The sequence below is a fragment of the Prionailurus bengalensis genome, chromosome E3 (assembly GCF_016509475.1).
Source record: "Prionailurus bengalensis isolate Pbe53 chromosome E3, Fcat_Pben_1.1_paternal_pri, whole genome shotgun sequence".
NCBI lineage: Eukaryota > Metazoa > Chordata > Mammalia > Carnivora > Felidae > Prionailurus > Prionailurus bengalensis.
The window spans coordinates 9,431,041-9,445,948 of record NC_057357.1 but is presented as its reverse complement, the minus strand read 5'-3'; the positions used below and the strand labels follow the sequence as shown (position 1 = coordinate 9,445,948).

Below are 14,908 nucleotides of genomic sequence, written 5' to 3'. Positions count from 1 at the left end.
CGTATGATCTGAAAATCATGGAGAATAGTTTCTTCCTTGCAGAGATGTTAGGAAGAAAATACTAACGCATAATATGGGACACAAAGTAGACCCAGGAAAAAAAGGGCACTGTTCTGACCATCCAGCTGCCTTTTGAATGCCACAATCCCCGTTGTAAGTGCTAAGGCTGAGGTCAAGGGGCTGCGGGGCGGGAAGGGACAGCTTCGTGCCTGTGGCCTGGCATCCTGGCCGCCCCCCTCTGCAGCTGGGTGAACCCGTGTAACCTCTGTCTGGAAAATGGGGCCGGTAGCACCGCACTCCGCTGCCGATCAGAGGATCTGATGAGACAACACACATGATGCTCCCGGCTCGGTGCCTGGCACACGTTCTATGCTCAGGTGACAGGAGACATCATCTTTCCTCGCCTAGATTTGTCTCCGCGTCTGTGAGGAATATCCTCTTCTGAGCTAGAAACACCAGGTCCCGGGAGCAGAGAGCCATGTAAGGCGAGGTTTGCAGGGCGCCACGGTATTTAGGGTTCAGAAGAGTTTCTACTGGGTGGACCTGTTCTTCCGGGAGGAGACCAGGTGTCCTGTGACACCCTGTTCTGGCATTCCTGGCCCTGTGCCCGGGTAAATGGTCACCCTAAGATACTTCTAATTCCTTGAGGGTGAAATGGTAAGAGGAAGCAAAGTTTTACTCTTTTGATGGGGGTGAAAATCGATCTCCAACCCCCCCCTGCCCCACCACTATTCCCTGTGGGTTCCCGTGGGCAGGAGAAAAAAAAGTCAACTTCTCCTGTTTAATTAACTCCTGCAGAATATGAGAGACATCTCCTCCCTTAGGAACTCAGTGTGTGTGTCAGGGGCCTGGGTGGCTCAGTCTGTTAAGTGTCTGACTCTTGGTTTCCGCTCAGGTCATGATCTCCTGGTTTGTGGGTTCGAGCCCTGTGTCGGCTCTGTGCTGATAATGTGGAGCCTGCTTGGGATTCTCTCTCTCTGCCCCTCCCCTGTGTGCTCTCTCTCTCTCTCTCAAAATAAATCAGCATTTTAAGAAAAAGGAAAGGAAGTCTGTGCATGTATGCTAAGTGCTGCTGTGTGCCAGTTCTTGTAAGAAGCTCTGGGGTCTACCGGGCTGGTCTCTGCTGGAAGCATCTAGTTGGAAGAGCTAAAAGCCATGGAGGGGGTGTGCTCTCCGTCTGAATCTCTGCTCTGCACTTTGCCTCCCGGGTGACCCAAGTGACCTCAGTTCTTGGGGCTTTATGCCAATTCTGAATGACCTAGTGCTCACTTCTCATCTGATCTATTTTGTGGCTTATAAAATTCTTCTCAGTTCTTTTGTCAAGACCCTGCACATCTCCTACCTCTTGCAGAAGATCTTTCCAGATCTCGGCAGCTGAAGCGAATCTCTGCCCTAGGTTCTTCCGTTTGTCAGCCTGGCCAAGCTTTGTTACGGTTATTTTTGCAAGAAAACATTTACTGAGCATCCACTCTAGATCTGCATCTGAGCTCATTTCCTAAGTTTTGAGGTTCTCTTCCTCCTCCTCCTCTCTCCCCCTTCTGTCTTTACTTTTGTGGTGCACGGTTGACCCTGGTCCTGTTAAATGCACACATGGGGCGTCTCCACAGTGAGCAGCTGACCACCTGTACTGTGATGGGCGTTACACAGTCGTCAGGAAGGCGAGTGACCAAAGCTAAGGAACCGGGCGAGAGCGTGCCCCGGTCAGGAGGCAGTGACTGTCGTTCAGCTGAGGCCTGTAGGGGAGGGTCTGCGGAACGAGGTGACCCCAGCAGGGCAGGGGAAATGTTTTGGAGGTGTTTTGGGTAACAGGTGGCAACCGACCCAGATAACTCCGCCGTCTCCAGGATTCCCGTGCTTGCACTGAAGTGGACGTCGCTTGGGGCGCCTGGGTGGCTCAGTCAGTTAAGCATCCGACTCTGGCTCAGGTCATGATCTCGAGCTTTGTGAGTTCAAACCCCTCAGAGCCTGGGGCCTGCTTTGGATTCTGTGTCGCCCTCTCTCTCTCTCTGCCGGCCCCCCCCCCCCCCCCCATGCCCTGTGTGTCCCTCTCTCAAAAATAAATATTAAAAAAAAAAGCGAACATAGTTGCAGAAGACCCAAAAGAACACATTCCAATGCACCTTTGTGTCTAGAAAGTAAAAATGGGATTGCATAACACCTGGCGGGGAGAGGCTCCGGTGATCCTCTGCCCAGGATTCCGTTCCTTCGCCTTCATTTCACTGTTTCCCGCTCTCAGAGCTTCCGTCCAGGTGGAGGGAGCTCCACCATTGCAACTGCTAGCCTCGCTCGGCCTCTGTTCTTATCTCATCTGTACATTGAGGATGAATAAGCTGGCTGTGCTCAGTTCGTGTACTGTCTTTGTCCTCGCGGGAGCCAGGCCGCGCCCGGGAGGCCGGCTGGGGACAGTGCTGCCATCGTGGCTCCCCTTGCCTGGTGCCAGGAGTCAGGCAGCAGGTCTGTCTGGCTCTCACACTAGGCTACAAATGCTTACTTAGCTTTCACCGGCAATAAAGGTACTGTTTTGGGTCCCATCTAATATTTTCAAAGTCCCCACCTTGTTTAGCACCTGGTGGTGGGGGGGGGTGGTCACCAGGGCGGCTTGGGAAGCTGCAGCAGAACCTAACAGGTAAGGCAGGGCCCAGTCCGAGACACCAGTCCCTGTGGTCCCCGGCTGCCTGGGATATACTCTGTTGCCCGACGCCTGTCTCAGGTGAGTAACCATGAGGGCTCCGCCCGCACTGGCCACCTGCGTGTGCTTGTCCCCTGGGTAGAACCAGGAGCCCCCGACTCAGTTTTGTTGGGCCCTAGAGAAAATGATGTTCTGATGACAACCAGCAGTTTGAGACAGTCACTTCAGGGCATTAAACAAGCAGGGACTTCCATCAGGCCACCGGGAAGTCCCGGTTTCTAGCGGCAGGAAGTCTTGGTTGCAGCTACGATCGACAATTCATTGTATGTGGGTGTCATGACCTAATCCAAACATTTTACCCCAGTCGGCTTCATTCTACGGGAGAGCACTAGGCCCTAAGCTGACACGCCTAGGTCAGGTATTTGGTCTGAGTGAGTTTTATGTCTTTCATCTGTAAAATGCAGGTGAGGGGCACCCGAGTGGCTCAGTCGGTTAAGCGTCCCACTCGATTTCGGCTCAGGGCTTGATCTTCCGGTTCGTGGGATGGAGCCCCATGCCGGGCTCTGCAATGACGACGTGCAGCTTGCTTGGGCTTCTCTCTCCTCTCTCTCTCTCTCTGCCTCTCCCCTCCTCGTGCACTCTCTCTCTCAAAATAAATACTTGGCTCAGTGTCTGGAGATCTGGTAGGTGCTCAATAAATCTCATTAATTTGACTGGATTTAGTTCATTTCGAAACAAATCAGGCTGATTTGGAAGACAATGCTGTAAAAGAACCTTTGGGTCTGCACTAAGACATGCTCGCTGCTATGGAACCACGGCCGCCTACACTCTCCCTCACTAAGTGATCCCGTTTTCCTGGCACAGCAGACAGACGTCGATTGTCCCTAATGACGTGATCCTCCACCTTGGGAGCTAAAAACTCCAACGAAACATAAAAAGCCAAACTAGCCGACCCAGCACCAGGCTTTCGGTCCCCAGCCCGCCAGGGCCAAGTCCCCAGAACGTCAGCCCGCTGCGCCGTTCGTGGCCCTTCCCTGCGGGACAGACGGGCCGCCTCCCAAGGGCCGACGGCGCACCGCTCTCTCGGAGCCCGGACTGACGGCGCCGAGGGCCGGACCAAGCCGGGACGTACCTGTAATTGTGGAACCAGTTGATGACGGTGCTGGTTTTCAAGTTGAGCTGGGTGGCGAGTTCCTCGATGGTTTTTGGTGACGGGTATGGCTTTTGCTGATACGCTCGCTTCAGAGCTTCTTTCTCTTCAGGAGCCAGCACCACGCGGGGTTTCTTCAGCTGGTGCTGGGGCTGCGGGCTGGCGCCCTGGCTGTAGTCGATGCCAACGGAGGGGGGCTCGCAGGGCTGGCTGTCGCTGACCGAGCTGTGCCGCCGCTTCATGTAGGCTGAGGGAGGGAGAGAAGGCGGATTGAGGTGCAGGCCCAGCCGGGAGATGAGCCCGGGCCCCTGACCCCCAAGAGCGCCACGGGGCGCTGCCGGCTCACACTCGTGTGTACGTCGTGGCAGCCAGCTGTTCGGCCCTGCTCTTCCAAGAGCGTCACGGAACCCCTGGGCCAGAACCGTTCTGAAACCCAGCCCACGTTCGCCAAGCGCCTGCTCTGTGGGAACACGACGTCGCCGGCTGGCCCTGCCTGGCGGCTCAGGGGGGGACGCGGGGAAGCGTACCGGCGACCCCGGGGAAGCGCGGTGAGGGAGATACCAAGGGAGGGAGGTACCCAGCTCAGCCCGGGGAGGGGTCAAGGGAGGCTTCCCAGGAGAGATGGTGTTTAGGCTGGATCTTGAAGGCCAAGGGTGATTAACCAGAAAAAGAAAGGATGAGGTAGGAGGTGGTAGGAGACTGTTCTGGAAAGTGGGACCGGCGGGTGTAAAAAAGAGGGCACAAGGCACGAGACAGCACAATTCCAGAGTGTGTATGTGTGTGAGCGTGCGCATGCCCGCGTGCGCCTGGGGTGTGGAGGGGGAGGGAGGAGCCGGAGAGACGGGCAGTGTCGGGGTAGGCTGGAAGTTTGGACTTTACCTCAGAGGCAGAGGGAAGGAACGAAAAGGTTTTAGTCGGGAATGGTCTGATCAGCTGCATGCGTTTTGGAAAGGCTGTTCTGGCTGCGGTTTGGAGGATGGAGCGGATGGCAGGGCTGGCGGGAAGGTGCTCCGTTAGGAGGTAAGAATGAAAAAGATCTGAACTAGGGCAGTGGTGGTGGGACTGGAGAAAAGTCCAGAGGGTGTGGAGATGGTAAGGGCCAGAGCTGACAGGACGGTGGGGGGGGGGGTGGGGAACTGACGCAGGAGGGGCTGAGGAGGGCGGAGGAGCCCCCGGTCCCAGGCTGGGAAGTGAGGAGGGTGCTCGTGTCTCTGGGTTGGGCGCCACGGAAGAAGGGAGAAGACGGTGGCTCGTCTTGGAACTGTGGAGTCGGAGGGGTCTCTGGGTTGCCCACCTGGAGATGGCCTGTGGGCAGTGAGACAGGTAGGTACGAAGCCTAGAAGAACGGCTGGGCCAGAGAGAGGGATTTTGGACCACAAGAACACAAACTGTGGTTGTGGTCCGTGCCGTCGGTGAGAAAGATGGGGGCTGGGAACGGAACCCTGGGACATCCACAGGCAGAGAGCGCCCCCACGAAGAAGCAGCCACGAGGGATCCAGAGATGGGAGGAAAACCAGGAGACAACGGTGGGGAGAGGATGAGATCTATAGTGTCAGCGCTGCAGTGAGTCTGACAAGGACCCCGGAGACCCTCTGGCTTTAGGAGATGACCAGAGACTGGGCGAAGCAGGCAGAGCAGGGCTGTGGGAGCAGAAGAATCCAGGTGGCTGTAGGCCGAGTACCGAACGGGAGGTGAGGAGGTGAAGGCAGTGAGCACGAGTTGCTATTTTAAGACGCCTGAATGTAAAAGAACAGCGAGAGACAGGATAGTTTCTGGAAGGGCCGAGGGTGGATCTGAAGCTGAGAGCGAGCTGATCGTGTTTCCAAGCTGAGGGGCGAGAGCTGGCGGTACAGGTGAGGGAGATGATCGCTGCAGGTGCACCAGGATGGCGCCCGAACAGGACAGGAGGGGAGGGCTGGAGGTACTGACGAGCTTATAGGGGCTGTGGCGGGGAAGGCTGGTGGCTGGCATTTTCCTGCTGAAGTAGGAAGGCAGGAGTGATGATCTGAAGTGATGGGAAAGGAAGGAGTCTTGGAGGGGTAGAGGAGAGCGGTGGAGAAAACAGGCAGAGCACGAACCCGAGGTTGGGATCTGCAGGGGGACGGGGAATGGGAAGGCGGGAGAGAGATGGCTGTGTCTGGGACGATGGCAGGAGGAGGTAAGGGCACAGGTAGCAAAATGATGGGGACAAGGGTGGGAACAGGGATCGGCGGGCCTGGAGGCAGAATGAGCCATGAACACGAGAGACATGGAAAGACAGAAGGACAGCAGAACGTGGTCAGTGAGTGGGGTGCCTGAATTTAGTCTCTGAGAAGTAGAGTAGTCGTGGGTGACAGCAAGACTTGGGGAAAAGCCCAGGGTTAAGGAGATCAAAGAACTTGAGGCCTGGCCCTGGACGGGGTCTGAGGGTCTTAAAACACCCCTGAATGAGGTGGGACGTGGGTACGGAGGAAGGCAGCAATCCAGGGGCCATGGTCTTGAGAAAAAGTCCAGTAGTGCGGGGGTGGGGGGCGGCTGGAGGGGGCTCGGCGCTTCAGGGACCATGCACCTGCCCTGGGGGACTTGCCCTTGCCCTTGCTTTTGGGGACAAGCAGGGTTCTTGTGTCCTTGATATGGCTTTTTACTGTGGAAGGACTGCAGGGGGGAGCAGGGGGCAGCAGTGAAGTAAAGGGGACGCGCCTCCAGATTCAAGTTCTCTGTTCTCTCTGTGCTGCTGGGGTTTCATCTGCCCCGTCTGTCCTTATGCATCACCTGTCCCCAGCTATGCTTCAAGTTAAAAACCATTCGGGCTTGAACCAATAAGTCATCCATAGTGATCTTTCTAGTGGATTAGCTTGGTTGGAATAGGGTCTGCAAATCCTTGAAAACTTCTTAAAACTGATGGAAGATGGGAGGTAATATTATTGAAAAGGAGGAGTGGAGTGGCCAACATCTGGGACGGGATCCTCCCACGTATGCGGTGGGAGGGGGGTCATTGCCGCCCCTGCGTACAGGGGAAGAAACCGAGGCCTGGAGAAGCGAAATGCTGGGCTTCAGGTCACACAGCTGGTAAGTGACAGGACTGAGGTCTGACCCAAGTCCGTGCTGGGCAGTGCTGCTTGCCCTGAGCTGCCTGATGGCGGCCAGTGCCCCGGCCCCGCAGCACCGGAGCACACCCTTCAGCGGCACTGATGTTCAGGTCTCAAAAAAATGTTACAGGAGAAGACTATGGATTGTCAGGGTCCATCTGTAGCCACCAGGAAGAGATACCGATGAGCTAGCCCACGCTGTACGGGTGCACGTCTAGGGGCTGGTGGCTGTGTGGACAGGTTGGTTCGAGGGCCGTCTCGTGAAGGGACGGAAAGCAAGAAGGCACACCAGGATGGAGACAAAAGTTTATGAAGAAGGAAAAAGAGCAATAAAAGATTCGAGCTAACGGGAGAAGCAGCAAAATCTTTCTGGAAGAGAGGGAAGCGTGACGCACATGTGAACCCCATAGTCTGGATCACCCGGTGCTCACTTTTTCACAGAGTCCAGCCTGGGAGCATGATGGACTTTCATCTGCTTTAGAGGAACCCAACTCATTCTAAAAACTGTGACCTACGGAGCACTTAGATGTGCTGGTGGTTAAGTTCCGTACATTCTTTCCAAAGCTCACAAACCTGAAGGAGGTCACATTACCATCCCCTTTCTACAGATGCAGAAACTTAGACTCAGGAGTTACTTAACTAACTTGCCATTTTATGACTGACCTACGACACAGCTGAGAAGGCAAATCTTCCCCCAAAGAAAACGAAAATCATACTCCCAGTGGCCAGAAAGAAATGAGCCTGCCGGCCGCTCCCACTGGGTGGACGGCCGGTTATCGGCAGAAATCCCAGGGAAGTGCTGTGTTTGGGGTCGCCCACTGTGGTGAAGGCTCCTCCAGTGAGCATCCCTACTAGAGGGAGAAGACAGTGGGGCCACAGCCGCTTTTCGGGAACTTGGGACGTGGGGAGGGGCCTGGGCCTGGCTGAAACAGTAACTCCTTTGTAACACAAGATGGCGCCCAGAGCCCGTGCGGAAAGAAGGAGGCCTGTGCCGACCCCCAGAGATCCACCTGCGGGGGCAAGGGTCCTTTCCTAGTGGCCTAGGAGAAGCACGCCAGGGTGGTAGAACCAGCGCTGTCCCCCTCCTGCCACCTGCAGCGACGGGAGGCTGTGCAGGAGGTGGCCTCGGGGGGCCGGCCACAGGGAGGGGCTTCCCCAGCACAGGGCGCGGAGGCCTCATGGAGCTCAAGGTGGCAGGCCCCGCCCCTTGACAACGCAGAGAGCTCTAACGTTGCTTGGGTGAACACTGGTAAGCGTCGCAACTCGGTGATGGATATATGGGGTTCACGATGCCGTTCTACGTCTTTATTTGAAATTTCCCCAAGGGGGAAATGTTAAAAAAACTTTTGGGGGTGATGCGGCACCAGGCGTCACATCATGTGCAGCTGCCCAAAGGGTCGTGGCCTATGTCAGAGCCGTGGCCTACACACCGGGAGGCAGGCCAGGGTCCACTGGAGGGCCCTGGGTGGGGTGGAAGGCTGCTGCCTGGGCACAGGGCCCCAGTGTGGCTGATTCTGGACAGAAGGCCGCGCAACACACATCTGAGAGCACCAGCTTCAGAGCCTGATGGCCCGTGAGTGCGGGTGCCGGCTCCCAACTTATGAGGCCAGTGGTTGAAAGCAGACAAGTCTCATAACGCGAGGGCCTCGTCTCTCCTGGATAATATGCCTACGCTAGACAGAGCTGTGTGGACTGAGTCAAGTTTGGACACCGCGCCAAACAGGAGCCTCAGGACCCGAAGTCTCCGTCTTTAGACAAGGCCTGACCCCACAGAGCTCTGGGAAGAGACGTCAGAGGTGCCTGCTTCCTCCCGGAGCTCCAGCCCTGGCTGGGTGACAACAGTGCCACTAGGCCGGCGGCGAACAGCAGACTCCCTTGGTGAACTCGGGACGCAAGCCTGGGCTTGGTGCCTGGCCCCCGGCTCAGACACGCACGCCTCAGCCACCTGGGTGGGTGGTGCCTCGTTCGCACATCTGAGGGACTCGGGTTCGACCACTCCGTGAGCTCAGGCCACCGTGCCCTCCGCGGGGAGGAGCAGCAGGTAACAGTACAGACCAGGAGACGGAGAAGACATTCCTTGCCACCACCAAGGTGCCCCTGCTTTGGGATTTCTCCCGTGTTGTGGCCTCCGGGGTGCGGGAAGAACGCCGATCAGCATCCAAGAGGGCTCCAGATGCGCACGGAAAGAACAGCCACGCTTGGCCCTCAAGGAGGCTAATCCCACGCAGCCCCACAGCCCATAAAGTAACGGCAAGAGGGATCTGTTCTGGCTGGAATGTGCTCTTCCGGTGACCAGGCGGGGTGACCTCAACGGAGGCACCTGGCTTCTCTGAACGCGGGTTTCCTTATCTACAAGTGTGTTTATAAATGAGCTCTCCGATAAGACGGGAGATGGAAGGCCCTGGCTCGTGGTCCACATGCAAGAGACAGAGCTCCCCAGGCGCCCAGCAAGGCAAAGACAAGAAACAAATGGGCCGCCACCGAGTGCTGTGACGCTCGCTTCTTGGTGGCCTGAAACAAGAAAAGGGCTATGCTGACCGCCAGGGCGACCATGAGGAACTCTCAGAGTGCCCCCCTCAATGCTAAAACGTATTTGGGTTCAGTCGGCTGGGTAGAAAAGTCACAAACCTTCCCAGTCCTCTTAGGTACTCCTCCACTGACAATTGTCAGAAGAGACCCCCCCCCCCCCCCCCGCCCGAGGGCCCTTCGGCCACAGATCAGTGCCCTTCGCTGCTCTGCGCGAAGGCTTTAGAAGCGACGGCGCGTCTGTACACGAGAAAGCAACGAGCCGGGGCAGGCGCCGGGGCTTACCTTTCTTTTCCATCCGTTTCATGTCCATCAACTTCTCCACGTTGTTGGGGTCATTCAGCCATAGCTGCATCCGGACGAAGGGCTCCCGTCCCTTCAGACTGAGCTTGTGCCAGGGTTTTGGGCGAGCAAGGAGGTCGGAGACGGAGCCTTGGGTGAGCCCCAAGATGGTCTCCCCAAATAAGCGCTGACCTGGCGAGAAAACGGAACGGAGAGAGACGTCACTACAGAGACCCAGGGATCTGGAAGGACAAGGTTAAATTCAGGCACGGGTTGAAAGACCCAGAGTCTGGTCAGCTGGGTCCCGCCTCGGAGCGAGCACTTGTTAGAAAGAGCTCTTCAGCCGGACTTGTGACGAACTCCACTGGTGACGGAGACAGTATCACTCCCGCGTGCTGCTGGCACACAACGACGTCTCTCGCAAAAAAGCCTTCAGGCTCTGGAGGCACCGAGGCCTGGATGACACCGGCAGCGCTTATCAGAGGTGGTTAATCCCTCGCCCAAGCTCAGGAGGTTAATAGCACACGGGGAGCCCTCTCTTATACAACCTCAAACCACAGGGCTGTCTGGCTCCTTTCACGATTAGCAAGTTTATCCGGTCTTGCTGAGAAAACAGGCCACTTGACCCAAGGTCACAGCAGGAAAGAGAAGGAGAAAGAGCCCCTTAGCGCTGTTTTTCTGAAAAGCAGGCCATTTCCAATTCTAAAGTCTATTCCCGCAGTCTCAGCTGCCTCTGCTGACTGGAGCTCAAAGGCGATCGCAACCCCTTCCTCGAAGCCTTTTCTCCGAGGCCGTGGTGGGCAGCCCGCTCCCCAGGCCGATCAGAGGGAATTCTGCTCTGGAGAGCACAGCGACACCAGGGCTGCTGGGTTCGTCAGAGGCTTCAAGAGAAAATTTCTCTTCTCTGAGAGCCATTCAGCCTCGGGTGAAGAGGGGCCGGCACTTTTGAAGGCGCAAATGAGAATGCGGCACAACCTGAATGACCAGGTGGGTTCGGAACGTGACTAACAGGACTTATTAGGCGGAAATGGAGACTGGGATCAGACAGGCCGGCGCTGGGTACCACACAGAGTAGGGAACACGACACCCAGGTCCCCGAGCGGCAGGGTGACCGCGGATGACAGGCTCATGGGCTCCCGTCTTCGAGAGGGAAACACCACCCCCTGTGCTCCCAGGGCAGGTGTGAGCAACGGTGGAGTACCTCCTTGTAAAAAAGCGGGGCTTCAGGGGCTCCCGGGGGGGCTCAGTGAATTAAGTGTCTGACTTCAGTTCAGGTCGTGATCTCACAGTTCGGGAGTTCCAGCCCCGCCTCGGGCTCTGTGCTGTCAGCACAGAGCCGGCTTTGGATCCTCTGTGTCCCTCTGTCTCTGCCCCTCCCCTACTCGCACGCATGCACCCTCTTTCTCTCAAAAATAAACGTTAAGAAAAAAGAGCAGCCCTTCAAGTGGAAGTTTACAGCCTGGAAAGCACCGGATTTGAGATATTATTATTTTTTGTTCCCATCATTTTCACTTAGGGATACATGTACCGATTTCGTAAACCTGTGGTTCCCTGCATTTCAAACTCACAGGGCCAATAAGCGTCCTAAGTCCTCACCAGATTTTTGCTGTGGTAGTTTTAAATAAATTCTATCTAATTCTCATCTGGCAAATGAATCTCATTTACATTCCAAGGAGCTTGGGATGGTCAGGAAAGTGATATATGTATACACGGCTAGTTACTACTTGCTTGACCCACCCAGTTGTATGGCAGGGGGGATTATTCTTGGAAATCTGTATTGCTTCTAGAGCTTTCGCAGCGGTGGCTCTCAATCATTTTTGGGTCACAGACCCACTTGAGAACCCGAGGGACGCTACCTACCCTCTCCCGATAAAATGTGTGCACGCACATACTCTGCTTATGATCTCAAGAGACTGACCCCCGAACGTCTCAAGATCTCAAGCCAGCGGTTGAGGATGCCTGGGTGTGACAGCTGCATAATTCAGCGGTAATTTGGCCCCCTCAGTGCCCACTCAGAGACCCCCAGCAAGGGAGACGGGCTCTTCCTCGGAGAAGCTAGGACCAGCTACAGCTACCACTGTGCTGGCTTCTCAGCTCCACGGTGGCGCTGCTCTGGAGCTCTTCCGGAAGCTCCTGCTCTAAGAGGAGGCAGTCATCTCTCTGGAGAAGTGTCACCCCTGAGAGCACTGATTTACGCATCACACGGCATTGGCGGTGCATGCCCAACACCGGCTGAAACTCCAGCAAGGATGGAGACACGGACGGGAAGGCCAAGGTGGAGACTTTCATGCCCGTGATCTCACGACTGCGACCTTGCAACTTAGCAGTGGGCTAACGGCAGAGTTGTCTTCAGCCGCTTGCCCACATTTACAGAAAACGACACTTCCTGTGAGGGGGTGGGCGGCAATAAGATATCGGGCCTGCTTCTCTGGACTCGTGATGGGACTGTAAGGTAGGGGAGGACCCAGGTCTAGGAATCCCTGCGTATTTCGATCATTGATGAACATATAGGGCTTCACAGCCATTTCATTTCTGTGAATTAACTTCATTAAAAACGTTCCCAGCTGACACCGCTTCTTCCCTTGTTCTGGTTTGCACAAGCGGTGGGGTAGAGAACCTCAACCGGGCAAGCTGGCCACCTAACCCCTCCACCACACGAACTTCCCCGGACTTCGTTGCTCCTTCCTTCTTGTGCTATCCTCTGGGAGAAACAGACACATAGGGCCCCTCCGCAAATTCCAGCCGCTCTTCGGGGTTGTCTTAACACGCACCGCACACAACACTGTTCTTTCCGTTGACCTTTACACTCGGGAAGTAAGGACAGCGTGTTTGGGGACAGGCTGTTTCCATTCTCTGGGTGTCTACGACCAGGAGAATCCCATGTGGTCAATGCTGTACCATGGGGGCACGGAAGTTTAAAATGACCAAACACTCTTAGTATTCTGACAGACAAAGCCACCGCCCGTGTGCCCCAGAGGCTTCAGAGAGAGCTGCCTCGGGTGGTGCACGCAGGAAGCAAAATGTCCTGGGTCTGGGGCTGAGCCCCAGTGAGAGGGGTGGTGAGCTCAGTTCCACCGAGGCTACTGCCTCCCAGTGGAGGGCCTGGGGAAGGGAGCCGGCTTCCTGGAGCAGCAGGGAGGACAGTAATAGACTATTAGCTGCCAGGCGCGGTGCGAAGCAATGGCTTCTGCTCATAAGCCCCCGTCGGGCATTGCCGTCCCAGATTCACAGGGGAGGCTCTGAGAGTGGCTTGCTCAGGATCACAGACACAATAAGAGGAAGAGCTGAGACGTGAACCCTGTCTGTGGATTCTTCCAGCATGCCATCTGGATGCTGCTCCCGCCCGGCAGCGCCCGTGAGGACCGGGGAGTTGCACCGGGCATGCCCTGGTCAGGGTGCACGGGCGTTGGCTGAGACGTCCTGGTGGGCGCGCCGGGGAGGGAGCAGGCTGGGACCGACCGCCCTCGGGAGCCCTGGTATTCACAACTGGAGGGTGTTTTATGTCCTTAGCGATGGCTTACAAACGTTTAAACTCACTGGCTGGTCCCTGCACCCATTCTTCCAGAAACCACCAGGAAGCCACCCGCCGCCCCCAACGTGGCAGCCGGGGAGGGCACCTACCGAGGTTGTTGTCTGTCAGCACCTCCTTGACTCTCTTGGTTATGCCGTAGGTGTCCAGCTCGGGAGACATGGCCACCAGCTCTTGAATGCTGAGGGCCGAGTGTCCCGAGAGAGGCAGTGGCGTTGCGGGCTGCGAGTCTGAGGCGGGCGGGTCGCTGGGCTCCGGAGGCTTGCCGTCCTTATTCGTCTCAATGGGGGGACAGGGCTGTTGGACCAGTTCAGTCAAACTCTTCACTGATTCGCTAGAGCTCATCGGCGACTCGGGCGCAGGGCTGCAGCTGGCAGAGGTCTTGGGAGTGCTTTCTGTAATGAAAGAACACGAAAATCTGAGGCTGAAAATAGCCGTCTTTCACCATGAGCATTACTTTCCTCACCCAGGAAACACATTCAACGCCTGTGCAAGAAGACAGCATGGCGAGCCACTGGGTCTATGGCCTGAGAGAAACTTCATCTTCTGCATTAAAAAATGAAAAAACAAACAAACAAACAAACAAACAAGAACCCTGAAAACCGCAACAGAAGAAAAACTAGAGGTTTGAACAAAAGGGATCTGAAGGCTTAAGACAAGGGCATCCTGTTGCGAAACTGCTGTCGTATTAACCATGGGCCATCACGGTTGTGACGTCTTCCGGCGGGACCGTGTGATTCCAGAATTCAGAAGTCCCTCGGCTAAATTATAATCTGCATCTTATATTCTGTCCCTAATTTTCAGAACAAAATGAACGGGTGGATTATTTTAAATGAGGGCGGCCCACGACGTGTGGTTAGGAAGGCCCCAGAAGAGGAGACCTAAGGCCTCGGCCACTGGCCCCAGGGCCCCCCCCCCACCTCCGTGCTGAGTCCTGGGACTCCCTGTGGGTTCTTGCTGTGATCCCAGAGGGCTCCACAGCACCCAGCCTGGAGGGGACCGACAGAAGAGAAGCACTCACTCTGCTCCCTGTCAAACCCCAGGACGTGCTTCTGAAGGCCAAGCTCTGTCACACACGCTGGCACCGGGAGATGGGGCCAGAGTGGCAGTCGGGTCTCCATGCTCTCCCTTCTGTCCTGGTCCGGGTGCCCAGTAGGGAGCGCCATCCCGTGCCACCCGTGAAACCCAGCCTCCATCAGAGTCCTAGGATGTCTGGAATGAAGGCTTTGGCCATTTCCTAATTACCAAATACACAGAAAGGCTGTGTCCGGGAGGAAAACGCAGAGTGAGATAGCGCTAAGGTCCTATTCGAGGTAAAGTCAGCTGATGGCTTGGTGTCTTGGGACAGGCTCCCTCTCGCCGCCTCCCATCAAGCCTGGCACATAGCAAGAGCCCATGTGTCACGTGTCAGGGGCCAGGCCAGGTCCTGTCACTTGGGCTATGTGGCCTCAGAGAGATAAGTCTCAGGAAGCAGGCCCCTCATGGGACATCAGAGCACCTGGGTGGCCCCCAAAACACTCGCTACCTGATTAGACAAAATGTAACATGGAGTATTGACTGAATTTCAATTGGGCCATAGAAGTGGAGTGTCCTTTGCTGGACATGTCACATCCAAGATAGCAACCTGGATCAGACGCAGGATAACGACCTATTCTGAACTCAACAAGATGGGAGATGTATTCTGAATACAAGGGATGTTTTGTGTAAATACCTAGAAAAAATCC

General features: G+C 56.0%; 1 protein-coding gene across 9 annotated transcripts in view; it reads right to left on the bottom strand.

The window, feature by feature from the left end:
- The window catches only part of CUX1 (cut like homeobox 1), a 377,056-nt gene that overhangs the window by 29,320 nt on the left and 332,828 nt on the right, over positions 1–14,908 (bottom strand). For 6 of the 9 annotated variants that reach the window (XM_043559788.1, XM_043559787.1, XM_043559786.1 and 3 more), the window contains exons 21-23: positions 13,277–13,579; positions 9,659–9,847; positions 3,762–4,026 (exon numbers count right to left, since the gene is read on the bottom strand). The exons of the other annotated variants lie outside the window; for them this stretch is intronic. In XM_043559788.1, the coding sequence (XP_043415723.1) occupies positions 3,762–4,026; positions 9,659–9,847; positions 13,277–13,579 (757 nt within the window). The remainder of the gene's footprint in view (positions 1–3,761; positions 4,027–9,658; positions 9,848–13,276; positions 13,580–14,908) is intronic. 9 annotated transcript variants of the gene reach the window in all.